Source organism: Diplotaxodon limnothrissa, linkage group LG23, assembly GCF_057381915.1.
Source record: "Diplotaxodon limnothrissa isolate DT_005_m linkage group LG23, D_limnothrissa_male_GT1.1, whole genome shotgun sequence".
NCBI classification, from domain to species: domain Eukaryota; kingdom Metazoa; phylum Chordata; class Actinopteri; order Cichliformes; family Cichlidae; genus Diplotaxodon; species Diplotaxodon limnothrissa.
This window is the reverse complement of record NC_140617.1, coordinates 3,003,332-3,022,395: the sequence shown is the minus strand read 5'-3', so window position 1 is coordinate 3,022,395 and position 19,064 is coordinate 3,003,332. Positions and strand designations below refer to the sequence as shown.

At 42.5% G+C, this 19,064-nt stretch overlaps 2 protein-coding genes across 2 annotated transcripts; one reads left to right on the top strand and one right to left on the bottom strand.

The window, feature by feature from the left end:
- The first annotated feature begins 343 nt into the window (after nt 1–343).
- LOC146607261 (P-selectin-like) lies at nt 344–6,196 on the top strand. The gene is made up of 18 exons (XM_085348053.1): nt 344–413; nt 495–884; nt 968–1,075; nt 1,465–1,650; nt 1,736–1,927; nt 2,429–2,614; nt 2,722–2,907; nt 3,024–3,209; nt 3,321–3,506; nt 3,649–3,834; nt 3,962–4,147; nt 4,259–4,444; nt 4,572–4,757; nt 4,912–5,097; nt 5,246–5,434; nt 5,511–5,699; nt 5,925–6,041; nt 6,132–6,196. The coding sequence occupies exons 1-18, from the start codon at nt 344–346 to the stop codon at nt 6,194–6,196; spliced, it is 3,180 nt and encodes a 1,059-aa protein (XP_085204179.1).
- A 2,262-nt stretch (nt 6,197–8,458) lies between these two features.
- On the bottom strand, nt 8,459–18,063 carry lmx1a (LIM homeobox transcription factor 1, alpha). Its single transcript, XM_085348202.1, has 8 exons — nt 18,036–18,063; nt 17,494–17,674; nt 12,264–12,484; nt 11,684–11,862; nt 11,006–11,083; nt 10,543–10,624; nt 8,773–8,952; nt 8,459–8,601 (listed from the first exon to the last, which is right to left on the bottom strand). The coding sequence occupies exons 1-8, from the start codon at nt 18,061–18,063 to the stop codon at nt 8,459–8,461; spliced, it is 1,092 nt and encodes a 363-aa protein (XP_085204328.1).
- Nucleotides 18,064–19,064: the final 1,001 nt, after the last annotated feature.

Sequence of the window (19,064 nt, the reverse complement as noted above, 5' to 3'; positions counted from 1 at the left end):
GTGTCTGCATGTCTTTTTCTGAATATATAATTATCTTTGGATGTGTGCATGCATGTGTGGAGGGTGCTGTGAGTGGTTGAGTGAAACCCTTCCTGAAAGGAAGCTGTGGTAGAAATGATATTACAAAATTGGACATTGGCTCAGTCCCTGGAGGACAGATAATACTGTTTTGCCATTTACTGAAGAGGTGAGAGTTAAATGCCAAGAATTAGTAACTAAAGACGGCTCAGAAGGTAAGACACGTAACGGCTGTTCATTCATACCTATAGAAATTGATACTGTACCCTCATTCTCACATATAGCAGCCATGTGTCGTTCTCAGTTGTTTTTCTTTGTATTTCAGATGTCAGGTGATGTAAGACAAAACTCGCATTGTAACGCACTGATAGCTACACTGATTGTGTTTGCTGTAGGTAAGCCTGCGTAATACACACACCAAACACTTTTCTTCACCAGTCCACATTTATCTTACTGTCCTTATGCTACATTTTTAGACTTGAGTAGTAGGAAAGGAGGTGTGCAAGCATGGACATACAACTACAGCACTGGTCCAAACCAGAACTGGTACGAGGCTCGCAAGTGGTGCCAGAAGTTCTTCACGGATATGGTTGCCATTCAGAACCAAGAGGAGACCAATTTCCTCAATGATCTGCTACCATTTAATCCAAAATATTACTGGATAGGGATTCACAGAGTGGCTGGATTGTGGACCTCAGTAAACACCAGTCAGAGTGTACCTGAAGAGGCTCAAAACTGGGCATCAGCAGAGCCAGATACCATACCCCGTCAGGACTGTGTGGAGATATACATTAAGAGGGCGAGAGACACAGCCAAGTGGAACAATGAGAACTGCAATAAGTTGAAAGGAGCTGTCTGCTACACCGGTAGGATACTTTTCACTTAGTTTGATGGAAAACTTTGGCAGTAAATGTAATACAGCATCTGACACCTTTTGTGTGATTTGCAGCCTCTTGCAAACATGAGTCTTGTAGTGCTCATGCAGACTGTGTGGAAAGCATTGGAAGCCACATCTGCAAGTGCCATCCTGGTTTCCGAGGCCTACGCTGTGAAGAGGGTAAGCTGATAAGATCTGTAGAATATTGCAATATGCAATCCAAATATACAACTATTAAATTAAAATAACCAGCCGGGATTAGCCTGATATTTCATTCTGACCACCTCAGACTTATTTAATGAAGTTACCAGACAACTCAGCCACAAGAGTCCCCATAACAAGTGATTGATTTTGAATAATATTGACCATCTTTAAGTCTTCGTTTTATATCTGAATGGCATAGAACCTCACCGTAGCAGTCCATTTAGGGTTCGATTGTTATTAATTTGTCCCTCATTTGTTCCTCGGGAACTTCTGTATTTTAGTTTTAGCCTACTGACAATTGTTAAAGATATTTTTGCAAACCTAAACAAAAGACATGAACTAATTTTTATTTGTTTTATCTTCAGCGATCACATGCAAACCTTTTCCGCATCCAGATCAAGGGTCTCTCCGCTGTTCTAATCCCTATGGGTCTAATCATCTTAACTCTTCCTGCCATTTTCTCTGTGAAGTTGGATTTCGGTTAATAGGCGCGCCTCAACTGATTTGCCAAGCCAATGGGCTCTGGAACCACCCTGTTCCTCTGTGTCAAGGTATGGCAACAGGAAACCAGCTGTTTTTAAAAACTGATATTTCAGATGGCAAAGTTACAAAACATATTTTGACTGCTTATCATAGTTGCACAGTGTCCAAATTTGAAATACACCAACTTCAGCGCGAGTAGCATGAACTGCAGCCACCCCATCGCAGCCTTCAGCTACAACTCAACCTGTGAGTTCAGTTGTGATGAAGGCTATGAACTGATTGGGCAGAACCAGATCATCTGTGACCACACTGGCCAATGGACAGCCACTGTTCCAGTCTGTACAGGTAAAGTTGTCATTGCCTTTGAATTTAAATCATTCTGTATGGTGGTTAATTAGTTTACTCATTTTTATTTTTAGTTAAATTGATTATAGCTTTCATTTTGTGTGTCTGTGTGTGTATTTGAGTGTCACTTACTTTTCACAGAACTTGTGTAATACTTGAACCCTTTTTACAGATTTACTTTCGAGATATACTACTGCATAACTGCACTCAGTCCACTTTCACATCCTGTCTGGACTGTGCAGCAGATTAGCTGTAGGTCACGCCTGTCATCACTCCACTTCACACTCATTTAAGTCCGTGCTGGACAAACACTGATTTTTTTTTCATGGGTCGGTAAACTGTTTTTTTGTTTTTTCTTTGACCGTAAATGATCTCAGCATGATGATTAAGCTATGTTTGTGAAAGCACAGTCATAACATACAGTTGTTCAAACTGACATTTTATATAAGAGCACTGATCTGCATTATGTGAACTATGAGTGATATCTGTGTCTCACCACAGTGAGAAAATGCTCCCCAGTTTTCTCTCCTGCTATGGGCCACATGACCTGCGTTGACCCTGTGGAGCCTTTCTCTTATGGCTCATGGTGTAACTTCACCTGCAAGGAGGGTTACTATTTAACTGGGGACAAGGTACTCAGCTGTCTGACCTTGGGACAATGGAGCAAGCCTACACCTACATGTACAGGTGTGTCGCAAACTACTCTGCTGTACCACAAAGCAGCACACGCTTTCTGGATAGAAATAAAAATTGCATGCTGTGATGTTGAAAGAACAGTGTTTCCTCTTTTCTAGTGGTACAGTGCAACAGTCTTCAGGCTCCACCTCATGCCTATCTGCAATGCCATGACCCTATAAACAAGCACAGCTACACCTCAATATGCACTGTTCAGTGTGAAGAAGGATTTGATCTAATTGGTACAAATGTGACAAAATGTTCTTCACAGGGTAACTGGAGTCATGCACTTCCTGTTTGCCTGGGTATGACTAAATGCTGATATACATACTATATAATTTGAAAACTTTTTTTTTTTACTGTTTTGAATGTGAACCACAGGTTAAGAAGCTGCCTCTTCTTATGTCTGTCTTTCTTTAAGCTAAGAAATGTACTCCAATTAGTTCTCCTTCTCATGGCTCCATATCATGTTCTGACCCAAATGGTTCCTTCAGTTTTGGTTCTGTGTGCACATCAACATGTGATGAGGGCTTTCTGCTGAATGGGACGTCCAGCACTGAGTGCACCTCCATGGGCATGTGGAGTACAGACATTCCACCTTGCTTGGGTAAAGAACACGCTAAAAGCTTGTAGTCTCATGGTTCAGTTTGCATTACAACAATTTTTCACTAAATCAACTTAATACCTTGTGTACATCTTTCCTTTTGTTCATCTCCAGCTAAGAAATGCCCCACACTGAACTCTCCTGCTCACGGATCCATAATTTGCTCTGATCCTCATGGAGAGTTCAGTTTTGGTTCTCGTTGCACGACAACCTGTGATGAAGGTTTTATCTTAAATGGAACTGCTGTCACTGAGTGCACGGCTATGAGCAACTGGAGCACAGACATCCCACATTGCTTGGGTAAAAAACATTCTAAATCCATGCTTCTCAATTGTTTAGTTAATAAAAGAGCTTGTACTTTCAAGGTTCACAGAGGGTCCAATTACCACTTGATTAAAAAACGTATTGCTGACCTTCTACCCTGCCTGTTCCCTCCCTCCAGCTAATAAATGCCCCACACTGAACTCTCCTGCTCACGGATCCATAATTTGCTCTGATCCTCATGGAGAGTTCAGTTTTGGTTCTCATTGCACGACAACGTGTGATGAAGGATTTGTGCTGAATGGGACAGCTGACACCGAATGCACTGCTATGAGCAACTGGAGCACAGACATACCTCAATGTCTGGGTAGGAAAAAACCCTCTATCAATAATAAGTGATCAGACAATCAAAGATAAATGCTTAATTTAAAGGTTTCAATGGCATGATGCCTTTTCTTTGTCTTGGTACCTCTGTGTCTTCATTCCTCTTGCAGCTAGACGGTGTCCCACTCTGAACTCACCCTCTCATGGGTCCTTAGTCTGCTCTAATCCCCACAGAGAGTACAGTTTTGCTTCTGTGTGCACATCAACATGTGATGAGGGCTTTCTGCTGAATGGGACGTCCAGCACTGAGTGCACCTCCATGGGCATGTGGAGTACAGACATTCTACCTTGCTTGGGTAAAGAACACGCTAAAAGCTTGTAGTTTCATGGTTCAGTTTGCATTACAACAATTTTTCACTAAATCAGCTTAATACCTTGTGTACATCTTTCTTTTTGTTCATCTCCAGCTAAGAAATGCCCCACACTGAACTCTCCTGCTCACGGATCCATAATTTGCTCTGATCCTCATGGAAAGTTCAGTTTTGGTTCTCGTTGCACGACAACCTGTGATGAAGGATTTGTGCTGAATGGGACAGCTGACACCGAGTGCACGGCTATGAGCAACTGGAGCACAGACATACCTCAATGTCTGGGTAGGAAAAAACCCTCCATCAATAATAAGTGATCAGACAATCAAAGATAAATGCTTAATTTAAAGGTTTCAATGGCATGATGCCTTTTCTTTGTCTTGGTACCTCTGTGTCTTCATTCCTCTTGCAGCTAGACGGTGTCCCACTCTGAACTCACCCTCTCATGGGTCCTTAGTCTGCTCTAATCCCCACAGAGAGTACAGTTTTGCTTCTGTGTGCACATCAACATGTGCAGAAGGTTTTGTGCTAAATGGTACAGCTATCACAGAGTGCACATCTCAAGGCAGGTGGAACAGAGCTGTTCCCCATTGCTTAGGTAAAAACACTCTTTGTATCAATATCCAGTGTATCAGAAACAGACCGATAAACTCCTTTTTCCATAATTTAAATTGCACAGCTACACTTTTTTCTTAAAGAAGCTAATAATCTGCTCTGTTCCTCTATGTGCTGTGAGTTTTTTTCCTTTATAGCTGAAAGGTGTCCTATTCTCACTCCTCCTTCTCATGGGACTTTAGACTGCTCTCATTCTCATGGCGAGTTCAGTTTTGGCTCTAGGTGCACATCAACCTGTGAGGACGGCTTTCTGCTAACTGGAATTCCTGACACTGAATGCACCTCTGCGGGCACATGGAGCACAGAAATACCAGGCTGTCAGGGTAATAAACCAAAACATGATACGGTTGCCATCCACATAAAGTCCTTCTTAATCTGTGTCCATACATTAAATAGTTCCAAACTCTACACCACCCAGAAAGTCAAAAGTGAAGCTGTACTGAGCCTATACTGTTTTTATGTTATCCACAGCACGCCAATGCCCCCTGCTGGCCAAATCACCACAGCATGGGAGGATGAACTGCAGCCATCTGAACTCTCCTTTCAGTTATGGCTCACAGTGTGACTTTAAATGTAATAAAGGTTTCTGGCTGAAAGGAAGATCTTCTATGATGTGCAACACCTCAGGCCACTGGAATCAGGATCCACCCACCTGTCGACGTAAGTGCATAGCAATACTTTGAATGTTATTACATATTCATTGATCTTATGTAATTGTAGTTGCTGTCCTTTTTAGCTGTGCAGTGTAAGGCCATCCGTGCCTTCTCCTCAGACCTGTCTATGAATTGCTCTCATCCTCTGGGGAATTTCAGCTTTAGCTCTGAATGCGTTTTCAGCTGTAAAGATGGATTCACCCTCAATGGCACAGCAGTGATGCTTTGCTCTGCCACTGGGATCTGGAATGACAGCCTGCCCAGCTGCACAGGTAAATTATTCTCTGTAGTTTAAAATGTTATTTCCCCCGTAATTTATAAATGACACCATTTTCTAAGATAGGAGTCTTCTCTTGCACACTGTGTGGTGTGATACAGGCAAAACCCAAACTAATATCAACATACACTATAAAACAATGACTTCTGCTGGCCATGAAGTATACACTGAGAACAGTTCCCTAAAGCTTCATTAAAATCTTTATGTGATCCCACGCCAGGTATGTCGATAGGGACTGCCATGTTGCTGTACACTGGCGCAGGGGCGGGAATTGCTGTTGTGATACTTCTCCTGATAGGACTGACTGTGTTGATCATGAAACAATTTAAGAAAACAGGTGAAACTTACTGTAGTGATGCACATTTACACATACAGTGTGGTGTAGCAGGGTGAGCACACTTCTAATCCCATCTTTTCATCTTTGTAGGAAATATGATCACTTCTGATGTCCCGACATGGGGTGAAAGAGAGAATCCAGCATTTGAGTTTTGACCTCTTGTTCCTTTTTTGAGATGTGATTTTACTTTTTGCTTGTTATTATTATTATTCTAAGAAGCTTGGTAGTTACTGCATCTACTTGCTCTCGCTTAAGCAATAGCAATTCATATGACAGACTTCATCCACGATACATAAAGTATGTCTACAGCTGTTGCATTAGGTCCTCCCTGAAAATTTCCAAAAGTCAATAAAATTTTAAAAAATCTCAGAAAACTGTTGTTTCATTTGCTTTTTCATTGTTTTATGTTTACTCTTCCCCGACTCATTCAGTCCCATTTTACTGCTGGCATTCTTTCAGCTATGTCCAGTATCATGTGGTACAATCTGGAATAACCCTGTCCTGTCAGGTCGTCATCAGAAATTCATATTTTACACATTTGGCATTTGAATGCTGTGGGGTCAATTGGGAATGTTCCCAGAAATCTCTAGGCTTGCCGAAATGCCGTTAACTGTCAATTTAGCACATTTGGTGACCAGAAAGCTCCCATCATAGGATATGGTGAGGAGGTGATCAACTCAGTGTCAAAATGGGCACTGATCCCACAATGACTACCCCCACCCATTACACTGATTATTGAAATGTGTGTCATATTTGTGAATATGTAAGTCCAGTGGCTGAAATGATACATTTCCATGGTATGGCTGTATCTACTGCATTAAACCTTGCTGGTCTATGTGTGCAAACAGACTTTATTTATAATCTGCAAGCATCCTTTGGAGTACGTTCAGCAAAGCGTGTGCATCTGTCTTGGCACTGCAACAGCATGAAGCCAATTATAGCAGTTAAAAGACAGAGGGTTTGTGGCCTGTGGTTGGCATGGAGCGTGCAATAAATAACCGCACTGTTGACAGGAAACTGTTTGGCTACCATCGGAATAATAATGAGGTTATTGCTACCCGCTGTGACCGTATGATCACAGTGTGAACTTTTTTTTTGGTCTTCTCACCTGCTACGTATGCCAACTGCACACAGACAAGAAGGTAAAAGGCTCCCCCAGGTGACCACCTTGGCTTTCTTCCCCGATATTTAAGCCTTTTTCCCCCTCTTTTCATTCACCTATAGATACAAGGAATACATTATGTTATGTTAGGCCCTACAACAAAGAGTGTTGTTCCATCTAACACATGAGAATGAACACATGCACATGCCAGCAGACGCTCAGAGCAGATACAGAAACAGATACTGAGGGACTGCGAAACACAGACGTACTGTAGGTATACTCTGCTGCTTGCTTCTTTAGCTCTGGTTGGCAGTAGTGTACTACGGTGACAGACAGTTAGATTGTTCCTGACCATTGACTTGAGCTCTCTGCTTTGCAAGGTCTGATTTCATAGTGGGAAATATGAGATGGGTCCAGGAGAGGGTTCACGGCTGGGGCAAGGAGGCACTCCATACAGTAGGGCTTCATATCTCCGTGTCACCCTGGGCATTCTCCCCTGACACAGCTTTCAGCCACTCCGTTGTCTGAAGCCCCCTCCGTGGGTTTTCGCAACCTCCCTTCCCATGATTGGTGCATTCCAGCTGGGCACAGCGCCTGGGTGGTCCCCCACCTCCCCCTCCTCCCATCCTCTTTGACTGAAGGAAGGAAAAGGCAGAAAAATGCAGCAAAGGCCTTTGACCAAGAAAAGCACAATGTGAGCGTTGATGATGGCGGCGTGGATGTGATGCTTACCTGCCACTGACCCATACGGCTGTCATAGCCCAGCATTTTACAATCTGACGATCCATTCAACAGCCAGGAGAAGATGTCTCACTGACCCGTCACCTAGATCGGACTGATAAGCACTGAGGATGGACTGACCTGCCTCTAACCCTCAGCATGAATATCCCATTTTCATATGGACAAATCACCCCGTGGTTTGTAGTAACACCATAGTGAACAATCACCGTTTCATGTTTATTATTTTCTGATTATTGTTAATTCGATCGAGATGAACAGCATACACACACATTTGGAGAATAAATACAAATACACACCCAGTCAACTATTTACATGAGTAGATGCAGTTACGCTCTCATAATCTGGCATTCAAACATAATGAGAGTTCAGTGTCATGCACGTACAGGAGACTCCGAAGAGATTTTAAAGCATAAGAGGCAGGAGTGTAATTGGGTTTGTATAGAGGTGAACATGGTATAGTATTGCATGGTATCACTGTGAGTGTACCCCTGTCCCCTTCTAACATTTTACGTCCACGTACCAAATTACCACATTTCTGAGATAAATTCAGTCTGTCTGAATCTGATAGCCACCCTCACGAGGTGAAGTACGAGTCCTGCATGGAGTAGAGGCGGTCAATAGGAGTGAGTGGCGAGGAGTCGCCAAGAGAGAGGCAGTCGCCGTCAGCCATATGACACAGCGGGTCTCTGTCCACATCGCCATACAGGCTCTTGAAACCTTAAAAAGATATAAATTATTATTTTGTATCTCAACTACTATTGGAAGTTTAAATTAATACCAGCAATATCAAAAGTACATTTTTTTACTTTTAAAATTATGTTTATTTCATGTTTGTTTTACAAAAGGCTTAAAATAAGCTGAGGATTTGACTACGTTGAGATCTTTTACCATAAGGATGCATGTGATCCCCTGGCATCTGAGGCGGGGTCAGGCCCTGTCTGAAGGGGTCCATGTCCCAGTCCTGCTGTTCCAGTGTGGTCATTCCCATCTGCTGCTGCTGCAGTTCAATATGGACATAAGAGGACCCGAGGTGCTTCATCTCAGAGGTCACACTGCCACTGGAGGGCGCTATGAAGCATAGGAAACCAAAGGAGATCACAGAGCTGTGTGTTTATGAGTTAATGTAGTTAAAGTAACAGAGTTCTCTGTTAATGATTTTAGCCTGTTTTAACTGCAGAAAGCCCTTCAAAACAATTAAAAGCTAAATTTTAGCTCTAAACTTTGGAGTCTTCTCACACCCCCGTTCTCTGCGGCCTGCTGGAGCGGGGGGGCTGGGAGGAGAAGTTGGCCGTCCGATTGGGGTCTGGAATGTGGGGCCTCCCTGCTGCTGCCGAGCCGGGGCAGTCTGCTTCTCTCCACCCCAGGGAAAAGGGTAACACTACCTGGGTCTTGGTGCAGTTTCCCCCTCCAGGGGCAAGGGTACCTAGACCTGGGGCTTAGAGTACGCTTGGGGAGTGTGATTGTGTGTACAGTTTCTCTTTATGTCTGTCTCCACGTTGGGTGAGTGTTGAGTAATTGCATATGAGAGCATGAGGGTGGGAATGGATGTTTGTGTCTGTGTGTGCCTGTATGTCTGTGTCTATATGTCAGATTGGGTATCAGACGCCACCTCTCTGGGGACATCTCAGGCCCTCCAAGGTTTGGAGGGCCTGACATCAGACATCGGTGTGTTGGTGGTTCTTTGTGTCTGTGGATGGGCGTCCAGGTACACACCGGCTCACTCCTTGGTGGCTGCTTGTTGGGGCCTGGAGCCTGGGGCTCGCTCGGGCCACTTCGGGGGTGGGGTGCCCTCGGCCTCTCGGCCTGGGGCTCGGTCACTCAGGCACAGCTGGCTGCCGGCAGAGCTCACGGGCGCGTCACTGCAACTCCCCCTGGCTTCTGCTCCGCGGCTGCTGAGTGACCCCTCATCTGGGGCTCTCCTCAGCTCTTTCTGGGACAGTGGTGCAGCTGCCCCTCTGTTGGTCTTCCTTGGTCTCTTGTGTTCTGAGGGCCTCTGGATGTCTGGAGTTTTGATCTCCTCCATACCTGCTTCATGCCCTGGAGGACGGGGCTGTGGCCCCCCCATACCCTCTAGCAGATCATTATTTGAAGGAACCTTTTAAATACAAGCGCGCTCATGATAACAGGTGTACACACGGGGACTCACACACACAAACTAAACCCTTTTTGACTCCTACCTCAAAGCATACTGTGTGCTGTCGATCTTACGTGCTGCACAATAATGTTTAATATTTAGTATTTACAGTTATATTCACATAGATCATCGCGATGTTGTTTATTATGTTGCTCTTTTTTCTTCTGCTTGTTTTCTCTTTTTTCTTTCTCAACAGGTGATCCAGGTGATTGATAGATGTATTTTTTGTCTGCTTATTTTGTTGTTGTTGTTTTGGGGTTTTTTGCCCTTTATCCCCGTCCCTCTTCCCCGCTGTTTTTCTTTCCCTCTTTCTTTTCCCCAGTCTGTCCCGTATCAAACAAGTAAAAATAAAATAAAATAAACAATAAAAAGGTAAAAAAAAAAAAAATTGAACTTTCTATAACTTAAAGGCTGAATAAAATCTTTAGTCAAGGTATTTCCCATTACCTATTAGAAACTGATAAATAAATAGAGAAAACGGTACCTTTTCTTACAGCGAGAACAAAAGCAATTATGAATAATACCTGTGTGATGCGATGGGTGTTCACACTGTTCCTGAGTCTGTTGCTGCTCCTGCTGCTGTTGTCTCCTGGCCAGTTTCTTCATCTAAAAACATGCATCGAGAGACATTAAAGCTCTTTAATGCCTCAGTGCAGTCAAATCCTCAAGTCTACTGTAAAAAACTGTCCTCCCACTCCACAGTCCATCTACCACCCAGGAGTATGCTTGTGTTCACTCAGTTGTAAAGTATCAAGAATGAAGTAGAGGGCAGCCACACATGAGCCCAAATTGTGAGGAAATATTGGGTTTAATCTACAGTGATCTCTCCATGAGATGTCATCAGTTTCCTGTATGAACAGATAACCAGGCTGATTTCCACTCTGGCTTACGAATACAGTGCAGAAAGAAGGCTTTTATTAGCAGTGCATGAGTGTGTGTGTGTGTGTGTGTGTGTGTGTGCGTGCGCGTGTGTGTACTTTGAATTACTTTGGCTCTTTGGTTCTGGAACCAGACCTGCACCACCCGGACACTCAGACCAGTCTCAGCTGCCAAGGTCTCTCTTACCTTGGATTAAGATTCAGGAGGGCAACACAAAGACAGAATGCGAGGGTAAAAAAAAAGAATGAGGAGGTCATTTGAAGGATAATAAAAATCTGCGTCACATCACAAATTTAGCAAAGAGGCAGAAACTGCTTAAAGAAACACTCATGATGCTTATTTGTTTTGTGAAAATAACTGCTATGTTTTCAAAAATCTTTACTTTGGTACTTTTAAAGTCAGTTCATGAGGAATTTAGCAATGTCACTTATAACAAAACTGCCCAACTACCCACCCGCAGTACAGTGATAATAATGTACAGAAGATACATGAAACCATGTCACATATTTTTGAATGAAGTTTTCTCCTTTTTTTTGTTCATTCTGTCAAGGTGACACATGGTACAAGGGCTTTCTTTCACAATATGAGGTAAAAGGGTCTCTGGATTGTACAAGCTAGTAAAAGGCTTAGCCCTTGCACCTTGTTTTAAACAATGAATAAAATAAGTGTAAAGATGAGACAGTGCTGTATGAAAATTTCTAAAATGTCTATGTTAGGTCCTCATATGAAATAGATTCATAGTTTTAACTTGAATGCAAAGTAACAGAAGATATTTTTTTTGTTTACCTTTCGACAAGGCTTGGAGGAGACCTCAAAGGATGCTTTAAAGGTGCGTCTTTGCTGAGTGGTCAGAATAGTGCGAGGTCTTTTGGGGCGTTTGCTCTCCACATCATCTGATTTAACTTTTCTGCCTGCAATCCTTCCAGATTCCTCCTCAACTTCTTCATCTTCATCATTACTTTTACCTAGAAGACAGGCATAGATATGATTGAAAATATTCACATAAAAACAGGAAAATTCATGCCTGCTAATGTTTAAATATTTTTTTATAAGAATTTTAGTTTTTGTTTAAAATGCAGATACTTTACATCAACCTGGCTGATGTCGGGCTGAGTTTTGGGCTTTTCTGTGTCTCCCAGGATGATTTTTATGTCCCAACTTGAACTGGTATTTTACCACTTCACTTGAATCATTATTTTGGCAATGTTTTTATTGCACTGTTACAGTTAGTTACTCAAACTAAAATGTGCTTATTTTACCCAATGCTGGACAGAGTTTGAATTCTTAAAGTGGGATTTAATCATCAAAATGGATTGTGAATTTATTACAAATCAAAGAGCAGCATGAAAGCATGCAATTTCTGTACCTGTTTCAGAAGAGCTAGGACTGGCCAGACATTGGTGGTAGCCCTCTCTGGCACATAGTAGCTGTCCCTCCCTGAGAACGCAGCGATCTCCTGTCTGCAGGCGGCAGGAACAAACGCTGCAGGTGAAACAGCGCAGGTGGAACACAGCGGCCCCCGCACGCATCACCAGCTCTGCGGGAGAGATGGCTTCTGTGCACCCTGCACAACGCACTGCAAACAGACTGAACAGTGGAGGAAAGCAAGCGCACAGAGAGAGAAAGTGTGAGAGCTGAGTAAATAACAGAGAATAGGGATTTTGTTTTCTTTAGACACTTGAGGACCCCCTCACACATCAGTAAGATGGGACTCTATGAGAAAACCAAAAAATGCTGGGTAGACTTTGAGAATGTTGCTGAGTCGAGCTGTCACTCAAAACAACCGCCAGCCTGACTTCTCTCGCCTTTCCCCCCCTCCTGCCCGGACCACTCAGACACATACCCTTAGTGTGTCGGGTGTGTATCTTAGCGCCTGGCAACCAGCACTGGTGAGCTTAGCCTCAGAGACTGTTGCCGTGGCTCCGACTGCCGTGTCCGAGGCTGCGCTCCTGGGGAGGCAGGAGAAAGGCTCTCGGCAGGCCATGGCTCCAGGCAGAGGGGTGGAATCAGATCTCCTGGTGGGAGAGACTGAGCCACTGGTCCCAGGAATTATCCGTGGAATTATCCGTAAGTCTGCTTAACCAGAAGTAGACAAAGACAGAGCCAGCCCTCAAGCAGCAGGACCATTGTCCGCTGGCTGGCACCTCCGCATTTTGGGTCTGTCACGCAGGATGATGCGTCATCATTCTGGAGCTGGCGTTTGTCTCCAGACTTGACTAGGTCACCAGAGCAGTCAGCACAGAGGCATGAGAAAGTGACAGCTTTTCCCCTTTTTTGTTTCCAAATAAAAATACTCCATGTGCCTCATGAGAAAGTCTTTTTCTTGATACTGTGAAACCATCAGAAAATAGGAGCATTGGAGGTTATTCTAACACTGTGCATGGACACATTAATAACCACAATTATTATTCTGTATGTCCTAATCACATTGAATCTATTTTATTTACTTTAATAAGTTAATTTGAATAAATTGTGTAATGTTGTTTTTATTAACTTTCTTCTTAATAGTACAAAGATACTGAAATTTTTTACACTACCTAGAAAAAAAATACACCCAAACTTAAGCAAATTAATTAATTTTTGGATATATTTCAAATTCCGAATGAGAACAATATTTCCAAGCAAATAAATTTTTAAGTTGAAAATAAAACTAACAGCCATGTTGACATAAGATAAGATAAGATAAGATAAGATAGAACTTTATTAATCCCTCGGGTGGGTTCCTCTGGGAAATTCGACTTCCAAAAAGCACAGCAACGACCGAAGTTACAGTTACAGAATTGTTATATATATATATATATATATATATATATATATATATATACACACACATATACACACACACACACACACACACACACACACACATATATCCCTGTCAAAGGCTCCGGAGCTCGTACGTCCTAAAGCCAGACATTGCTAAGACCTCTTACTGTTGCTCTGGGGTCACTATGGCGATGGTAAGAGCCCCTTCCCAGAAGCTCAGGAGGGTCGGTCTGCTTGACCCATCTGAGTTGTCTGCCCCACAGCTTCAATGGTATGTGCTTTAATATGGTCAACATACCGTCTGTGGAATGTGCATTCCTGTGGCAACACAAGATGCATCAATCAAATATTTCAAAGGAAGTGTGGCAGAGGAAATACCCTGAATGTTTCTGGGTCTCTGAGATACCGCAAAGCATTTGATTTGACATCTCAGTATGATGCTAATGCCAGCGGAGAAGAAACTATGGGCATTAATGTTTTGAGATCATTCGTGTTTCGAGAAGCGCTTTTCCATTATACGCCTTATCCAGTTCGTCTAATTATCCCCAGTACTCTTAAGCGTCGTTAATGCAAAGGTAAGAGTACCTCCAATACTTATGGAGTGGCTCAAGGTGTTTAATATTTCAGAGTTTCCGCTGACATGATTGGCCCAGAGGCTCGGCCAGGAGAGCGGGAACACTCAGTCACGCTGGATTTAGACATGGCAATTAGTGACAAGATCATTACAGAGGAGTAAGTCAGCAAAATTTTGCACTCCTCCACACTGACATGGTCTGGGTGAGGCACTCCTAATGCGGAAGCACTGTATAAAAAGATGAGTGTTTAGCAGAAATGTACACAGACAAACTCACAGTTTTCCTCAAGCCCTCCTCTTTCATTGTTCTTGCTCTGACTTCAGTGCTGACCTTTGGCAGTCAGGCATTCAGACTGCTGGTCTAGTGGACAAGCAGAGAGGCAGATCTTGTTTCTGGATCAGGTTAACTTAGATCCATTGCTGAACGCACACACCAGCGGGAGCTATGTATCAGATACAGATCGTCAGGTCAAGTGCACAGCGAGTCACACCGAAGATCTGACGACCAATCTGCTGTCTGGTCCACCTGCCCGCTGAACCGTTTAGTTAACCTAAACCAAGCTGAAGACACGCTGTCAGACAGGATTCTGCATTCGGCTTCAGAAAACTGGAGTCACTACAGGTCAGACAGCCAATGTATAAACTATGGAATAAAACAAGCATTATTAAAAACAACTGCATTCAGTCGTCTAAATGAATCAGATTATTGTAAATTAATGATTACAGTTAGAAAAGCTTCAGCGGCTTCTCTAAAATGTGGGGAAATGACTGCAAGCTAATACAACACATACTGCCGATGACTTTATAATTAACGCTTAAATACCGTGTTTTTTCAATGCAACCCTCGGGTTGGATAAGAGGAAGAAAAACAGATGGATCCCCCCCCACGCTTGAGGTGCAAAAACCCCTCTGCTCAGCTGGTCTTTATAAAAAATTTAATTCAAAGTGTTTTGATATAATCAAAAATTACATTAAAGAGGAAAAAATGACTATCAGAAAGTATTATGATATGAAAACATGTTGAATTTATTTATTTTTGTTGTGATGACTTTCTCAGATACTGAATGAGTTTAAATATGCTTAAGTTAGTCTTGTCTGCCACAGTAACTGGGACAGACAATGAAAATCAGTAAAGTTCTGTTAAAACAAAAATGTTTTTATGCATCTTGTTTGTTATATCACACATATTAGATCATCCAAAAAGAGATAAACTACTTTAATTAAGTTAATTTTTTAATTTTCAACCCTTTTTTAATGTTATTATTCCTTTGTGGCACATATATTATATCCTCATGTTCCTACTTGTTATTAAAAAGAAACATTTTAGATGCATAAATATATATAAAACTGAAATCTGTACGGTCCTCTGGTACTGGCAAATATTAGCATTATTGTCTTATAAACCACATGAATGGGCCAGGCTTCATGGTGAAACAAAGGTAAAAACAAAGCAAGATTCAGTCAGACGATGCAGCATGTGGTAAAAGACAAATGTTGTCACAGTATGGAATAATCACACTTGTTTTGCATCAGCCGAACGGGGGAGCAGGACATAGTTTGTTGGTGAGAAGAAGAAAAAAAACTGGCACAGTTTTAAAACCCTCATTGTGGTCAAAAGTAGTGCTCATGTGTTATTGGGTGTCGTAACTCCAGACAGGACAGCAGGGGTGGAAGGATGACGGGTGGACTCAGAGGTGGAGCTTTGGCACCAGGCCTCCTGCTAATTGATCAGGTCAGATAACTCACGGTCGGCTGGGCGTTGTCCCATTGCTCAACACAGGGGCTGCTGTGTGAAGAGCTTTCCAGATGCCACGGCGCATAACGCCAGGGCTCATGGAGCGCACTGTCCCCCAAAATAAGTTCACACCATCCTCACCGTCCCTCTTGTAGGGATGCACCAGACCTTCTGACATATGGCTGTGCACTCCTAATTACCTCTCAGTACAAGTCTTTACTACGTGTTTTCGCCAAGTGTTATTATCTCCACTGAAGACACTAAGTACATTAATTTTTTTGTTTTGTTTTACAGAAATTAAATCTACATATTTTTCTAAAACACTCCGTCTCCTTTAAAGGTATATGTCTCCAACATGAGTGTGTTGAAACATTTCCTTGCTTCCCTGTGTGCTTGGCAGAACAGCCATTACCAAATTGTTCAAAAATAATGTGAGTTGTTGCCTTTTAGGGTGTGCAGAGTGTATTTGGAAGCTGAGGGGGGATGAGCTGGTGAATGAGGTAGGAGGGCATGAGCAGTAGGTGATTTTTTTTTTTTTTTTGTGTGTGTGGATGGGTGGGGGACCATATGTTGTCCCCAGCTTGCAGTTGCCACGTCAGTGGGCCTCAAAATTTTAACACATTTTGACAATGTGTCAGTTGAACCTTACCCCTGGTTGTGCATGAAGGTGTGACCACATTATTGTGTGTGTGCATGTGCATGTACGGACGAACGCAACACAATACAATAGTTTTCTTACATTCCAGCTCCCTTGCCACCCCTTCCTCCTACAGTCACCTTGTTCTCTCAGTGCACTGTGCCAAGTTTACTGGAAGTCATATTACGGCATATACACACATTTAAACACAACTGCACACAAAATGCATCCATGTCTACCCAATACAACACTAAGAAGGATTAGAAATATTTATGTTGGCCTTATGAGAAAGTTATTTTCTTTATCTCTCAGACACACACACGCGCGCGCACACACACACACACACACACACACACACACGCACAAACACACACACACACACACACACACACACACACACTTTCTTAGTCAAGGTCAAGTCTGGACAAAGCTGTACTGTTGCAAAAATGACCTTAATGATACACCATCAGGTTTGGCCCTCAGAATAAAATGATCAAAACTGAAGTCAAATAACATAGTTGTTTTTTTTAATGGCAGAAAAGGTCATATATATTTTTCTATATCATGATTATATTTTTGCAGGAGGCTGCATAAAACGACTACTACCTTATTTAGAACTTTATTAGTTTAGTGTTGTGTTAAAACGCTTATTCAAACATTTTAATGGTTAGAGTCGTTTAATATGTTTTTTTTCTTTTTTTAACTGTATGAGAAATATTAGGTAGTTTTTTCTTAACATGCCTGCGTGTGTTGCATTATATGTGCCCAAGTTGCAAATTTTATTTTGTCACGTCTTGGTTAAAGTTGAAATTGGTGATTTCCCGTGAAAAAGGAACTACTACTTACGCCACCTATGAACCAAACAGTTATAAATAATAACTCACTCAGCATAGTCCCGTTTGCAGTAAAGTTTGCGGTCCCGCAGAAAGCAGGAGTTCGTGAGCGCGTCCCCGCACGCTGCGCACCGCACGCAGTCCTCATGCCAGAGGCCGTCAGTGACTCTGAGCAGGAATCTGTCTCTGATCAACCGATGGCATCCTGCACACACTGCCCTCCGATTCACATCTGCAATGCACGGAAATCCTTTAATTGGTAAATATTTTGGTTCAGCGAGAAGGATAAAACTGAAGAAATGAAAATTGGCAAATTTTGTTGTTTGCGTAACCAAGTGGCTGAACTAGACGAAGGTTGGCAAATTAACCAAACTTTTCCTCTTTTATAATCAGAGGAAATGTGTGCGTGTGTTTTATAAGAGCGATATACATTTGAACAACTATTTTAAAGTTAGCACTTTTTTAAAATTTCAAATTGTTAAATTCTAGCAACTGAGTAATTCTGTTGAGCTGATAAAAAACAACAACAAATGAAGTTGCTTAAAATAAACGAATCTAATCTCAATATATTGATAAAATACATGTTTACTTACCTAAGGATGTATCCGGTATATCCACCATTGCTGTTCCCTGAAGAAGCTGCGAAATATATTTTCACCAAGGTTTAATTTAAGGAAAACATTTTTCTAAGATTTTTTTCTTAGAGTTTTCTAAGAAGAGTGGCATACCTGTAAAATGCGAGTTTCCGGTCAGCAGCGAAGGATTTTGGTTATGAACTCCCAGTCCTGCTCAGAGCATCTCCGCCACTCAAAGTTCCCCTGCAACTTGCTCCTCGGAGCAGAGAGCAGCGCATCAAAGTTTCTGCTTAGTGCTTCCAGCGACCTCGCTGAGTCCACAGTTATTGACTATTTGGGCTGTCTATCAATTATCCTATTAGGGGTGAACGGGAAAGAGAGTGAGAGAGAGCGAGCGCGAAACAGAGTAAGACTTCCTCCATGTGCAGGTGCAGGTTACCTCTCTCTCTCTCCTTCTCTCTCGTTCTCTGCCAGGCACTCTCTCTCCTCCCTCGGTCACTCGCTCTCTCCCCCACGCTTGTGTGTCTCTCTCGCCAAGCCTCAATGCCAGTAGTATTCAAATTGTGATTTGATAACACAGTAAACTGCAGGTTAAAAGGTCATACACTTAAGTGATGATTCCCCCCCAAAAGCTTTAAATAATCAGTTTGGTTTTTCTGCGAATTAGTGGCTTCACAAAGTTTCACTTTAGCCCAGTCTTGGCAGTAAATGGGATCATAGAGATTCCAATGATTTTTGCAAAATAACAACATCTATTTTTCCTATTGAAACATGTGAGCAAGATATGGCTGTATGCTATTTTATATTCTAGCTCCAGTTGCAACTATTGCGGACAACTGCAAACCCGTGCGGATTTTGTTACATATCAGCCAACATACTGACTCATTCCAGTATAGGCACATATTCCGACGTAGATTTATTTTCTTTTTTGTTCTCTCTAGATTCCTATTTCTTCGTGGATTATCTTCACCAAGAAGTCTTAATGAAATCAAAGGTCTTTGTGATGAGGTCCTGGCAGTTCGTGATGCTGAAGCCTGCAGAGGCCCT

Bases quoted from the DNA above. Each gene is read 5' to 3' on its own strand.
- LOC146607261 (XM_085348053.1), top strand. From the start codon at position 344: ATGTCAGGTGATGTAAGACAAAACTCGCATTGTAACGCACTGATAGCT. The intron at 4,445-4,571 runs GTAGGAAAAAAC...TTCCTCTTGCAG, and splicing joins AGACATACCTCAATGTCTGG to CTAGACGGTGTCCCACTCTG. The intron at 5,700-5,924 runs GTAAATTATTCT...ATCCCACGCCAG, and splicing joins CAGCCTGCCCAGCTGCACAG to GTATGTCGATAGGGACTGCC.
- lmx1a (XM_085348202.1), bottom strand. From the start codon at position 18,063: ATGGTGGATATACCGGATACATCCTTAG. The intron at 12,485-17,493 runs GTGAGTTATTAT...TCCACTGTTCAG, and splicing joins TGCAAACGGGACTATGCTGA to TCTGTTTGCAGTGCGTTGTG. The intron at 10,625-11,005 runs GTAATTCAAAGT...GCATGTTTTTAG, and splicing joins TCCAGAACCAAAGAGCCAAA to ATGAAGAAACTGGCCAGGAG.